Genomic DNA, 3,736 nt, shown 5'->3' on the forward strand with positions numbered 1-3,736 from the left:
CTTTTGGTCGTCTTATTTCTGAGTGTTATCTGGTCGCTTCACTGTCAGGACTATGCATTCACTGGTTTATTCCTGGTCAGGATTACATGGTGACAACTGGGAGTTAAAACTTTGGTCCTGTTGCTACATATCATCAGGCTCCTCATCCACCAAAACCTTCCCATAGATTTCATACTCCAGAGCTCTCCAGTTAAACACATTTCCTGGGGAGAAGTTCCCGTTATTCACATAGCGTTTGATCTCAGCCGGGGAGAGGGCATAGTTCCACATGTGCATCCGGGAAATCACCCCAACGAAGGACTGATCGGAATCGAATCCTCCACCGTAGGAGTCCTGCTCCTGGCCCAGGATGGAGATGGGCGTCCCGGTGATGGGCTGCTCGGAGATGAATCTCTTGATGGATGGTTTGCCGTCCAGCCACAACTGAGCCAAGCCGTTGGCAGAGCTCCAGGTGGAACATAGACTGTGCCAGGTGTTTGGAGTAAGCGGCAGCGACAGGAAGTTAACGCTGACGTCCCGAGCGGTAACCTCAATCACGTCGTTCATCCTAAAGAGCACAAAGTCGTTGCTGTGTCCGACCGTGGCCAAAGAGAAGAGACCGACGTTCCTCTTGAGATCTGTGAGGAATCTGAACACATTTGATTTAATTCAACAAATTTAAACGAAAAGTTCACATCTGATCATCTCATATTTGTTTGATATATCATGTTTGTATGATTATATCAAAGCAGGGTTGTAGCATTAAAGAGCACATGTAGGCTCTTAAGGAGCCTGCAAAATTTTATACAGTTCTAGCTGCATTATTTTTTCACTTACGGCACTTTAAACACTGATGCACGCGAAGAAAATGATGCAAAACTCAACATGACCCCACTTTTTTATAGAACTTTTAACTCATAAATAATGTTATGTAATGAGCCCAGATTTTACACATGGTCAAGCAATGACACCATTCCAGAACACGCATTTTTAGTGTTTTTGTAGATTTTTATAAACAATATCCTTCTGGAGATCATATCAAAACACATTATGGCAAGTAACAAAAATAAGAGTTATAACGAGAAAAATGAATGTTCTATGAGGCATCTGTAATGCAGCACTGCTTGGTCTGGATGTTTTTTACAGAAAGAAAAGAAGAAATAATGCATTTTCATTTTGATGAGTCACTTGCTCTATAGTTGCAAACACAGGCAGTGTTAAATGATCGGACAATATATGAAACCTATACTACAAATATATACATGAAATGCACGTCTCTGCTTTCTTAGCCTTTAGTGATATGAGGTATATTTAGCTCAATCTTTTTGTCTTTTATTTTCTCCATCTCACCCACTTAAGTAATATACGAGTGAATTAAGATGGAAACTCGCCGATCAGTGCTACAGAAAAAGAAGCTTTCTGAGTGCTTCACCACTTACTTGAGACAGACAGTGACAGCGCTGAACTGCGTTTGGGATGTGAGGAGCTTCACATAATCAGTGGTGGTCTCTCTGGGGAAGACAAACACTTTTCCTGACAGATCTGCACAGATGAGGAGCAAAAATATACACAGGCTTAAGTAGAAGGTTGAAATAAACTTTATTCCAGCTTTATTAAATCATTTGAATGCACAGAGCTGCCAGCGGAGCGAACAAACCTTTGGGTGTTGCGTAACAAGTTGCCAACATCAACATCAACAGGACGAGTTTCTCCATCTGAGAGTTCAAAAATTCAGTCATTTTAAAGGATAGAAAATATGTTGGCAACAAATCAATACGGTAGAATAGCCATCTCATAAAAATGCAGGAGGATTTTTGAACTTTTTCATGCTTAATGAAGGATATTTCCATGTGTAAAAACAATAAAATGGCCTAGAATATGTAATAATTTGCATTTCACTTTGCATATTGTATGAGCATGTGACAAATAAAAAACTGTCGATCTGACTGCATCTGTAGAAATGATTTAAAACTGTGTATTGACAGATTATCGCTGCTTACATATATTATCCATACATTCAATCAACATTTTTGTTGTGAAAACCTGCAGTTATACACAATAACTTACAGTATTAAACTTCTACTTCAGATAAAAAGGAAATATTGGCAAAAATTTTGGTAAATTTGCAAATGTATGTTAGCAATCTTTTTATGTCCATAAATAGATTTTCTTTTTAAAAATGGAAATTTATGTTGAAGTATTTGCATCAGACAATTAAATAAAGAGACTTTTATAAATAAAGAAATAAATATAAAATGTATATTACTGTGCATTTATAAAGAACTACATAATAGAAGAAAATATGCTGCAACATGATTTTTTTACAGTGTATGGTCACACAATCACAATAAGCTGAACAATGTTTTCATTTTTCAGCAAATTCATGTCATAAAAGTGTTGTTATGCTGAAAAAAATCAGCTTTCTTTAAAAGATATGTATATTTTGTTTACTGACAGCTGCAAACCATTTTATGTAAAGTAAAAGTGTGTTTTTGTAAATGTATTGGTATTTTCTGTATTTAAAAATATTTGTAAAACAAGAAGGAAAAAATATTTTTACATCTATTTATTTCTTTTTAACGGTGTATGGTCATATAATCAGTTCAATAGCATTTTCATTTATCAGCATCAGGTTCTAAACTCCAAGTTTTACAAACTCTTCAGTAAAATAAGTCAATTTAATCACTTTTATTTTGTTATTTCATTAAATTGATTTTTATTTAGTATTATCACTGTAAATTCGAACAAATGGAAAACACACAAATGATCAAATCTAATGATAAATGTCTCAGTTTGAAGGCTGAGATGTTCAGAGTGTCTTACCTTGTAGCCTGGCTGCTTCCTCTGGATGACTTGGCCAAAGTTTTAGGGTTTCTGACCTGTTTTTATTCGTGAAACAAGCGATGTTTGAACTTCTTTTATTTGTGATACAAACAACGTTTGCCCTGCTTTCACAATCGAGGACTAAGGACTCTAAACCAACTGATGAATCAAATCAATAATTACTTCTGTTCAACCTGTGTAACTTATCTTTTTTTTTGCTAAAGCTCAGGGTTACTGATGCTGCTGTTCATTTTTGTCAGTGAAGACGATGGTGTGTTTTCATGCAGAACAGAGACTTTCTGCAGCAGGATGTCCTTCTACATGTTTGTCAGTCCAAAACCTGCAGCAGCTCTGAAAACAACGTGGGCCTTGTTATTAAAACCTCATCTGACCTGCTTTTATCACAGAGGACTAAGGACTGTTTAGTGAATCATCAAATAACAGAAAAGATAAAGGAAGTCTGTGGATTTAACTGGCTTAAAACACAAAATAGAACATATGCAAACTGAAGAAATAAAAGATATTCTGTAAACAACAGAAGACCTCTATATAATTTCACCTAAATGTCAAAACATTCAAAATTGAATCACCTTTCAATAACTACATTATTTCTAAGTTGAACAGTCGAGCATTTCCTCTTGTGCTCAATCAAAAACAGATATCTTAGAAAGACTAAATTGAAGATTCAGACTCCAAAGTAGAAACTCTTTAAGTGCATGAACATTTTGGAGCTCTGAGCTGTGTCTATGTCTGCATCATGGCTCCACGTGGAAAAGAAATGGCAGAGAAAATGGAAAACCTGATTGTGAGACTTCACAAAGATTTTAAAAAATGATACAGGAAGATCAACTATCAGTGCAAACACAGTGTCAGCAGTAATCAGGAGGCTGCAGTGGTCGTCCTCCTAAAATGACTCCTCAGACAGAGCAGTGCT

The 3,736-nt window shown here is 36.3% G+C and overlaps 1 protein-coding gene across 1 annotated transcript; it reads right to left on the reverse strand.

Annotated features, from left to right (window-relative positions):
- Positions 1–51: 51 nt before the first annotated feature.
- On the reverse strand, positions 52–2,912 carry LOC110952466 (C-reactive protein-like). Its single transcript, XM_022196017.2, has 4 exons — positions 2,803–2,912; positions 1,637–1,694; positions 1,419–1,521; positions 52–628 (listed from the first exon to the last, which is right to left on the reverse strand). Exons 2-4 carry the CDS (start codon positions 1,692–1,694, stop codon positions 124–126), a joined length of 666 nt encoding a protein of 221 aa, XP_022051709.1. The 5' UTR covers positions 2,803–2,912; the 3' UTR covers positions 52–123.
- Between the last annotated feature and the right edge of the window lie 824 nt (positions 2,913–3,736).

Source organism: Acanthochromis polyacanthus, chromosome 12, assembly GCF_021347895.1.
Source record: "Acanthochromis polyacanthus isolate Apoly-LR-REF ecotype Palm Island chromosome 12, KAUST_Apoly_ChrSc, whole genome shotgun sequence".
In the NCBI taxonomy this organism is placed as follows: domain Eukaryota; kingdom Metazoa; phylum Chordata; class Actinopteri; family Pomacentridae; genus Acanthochromis; species Acanthochromis polyacanthus.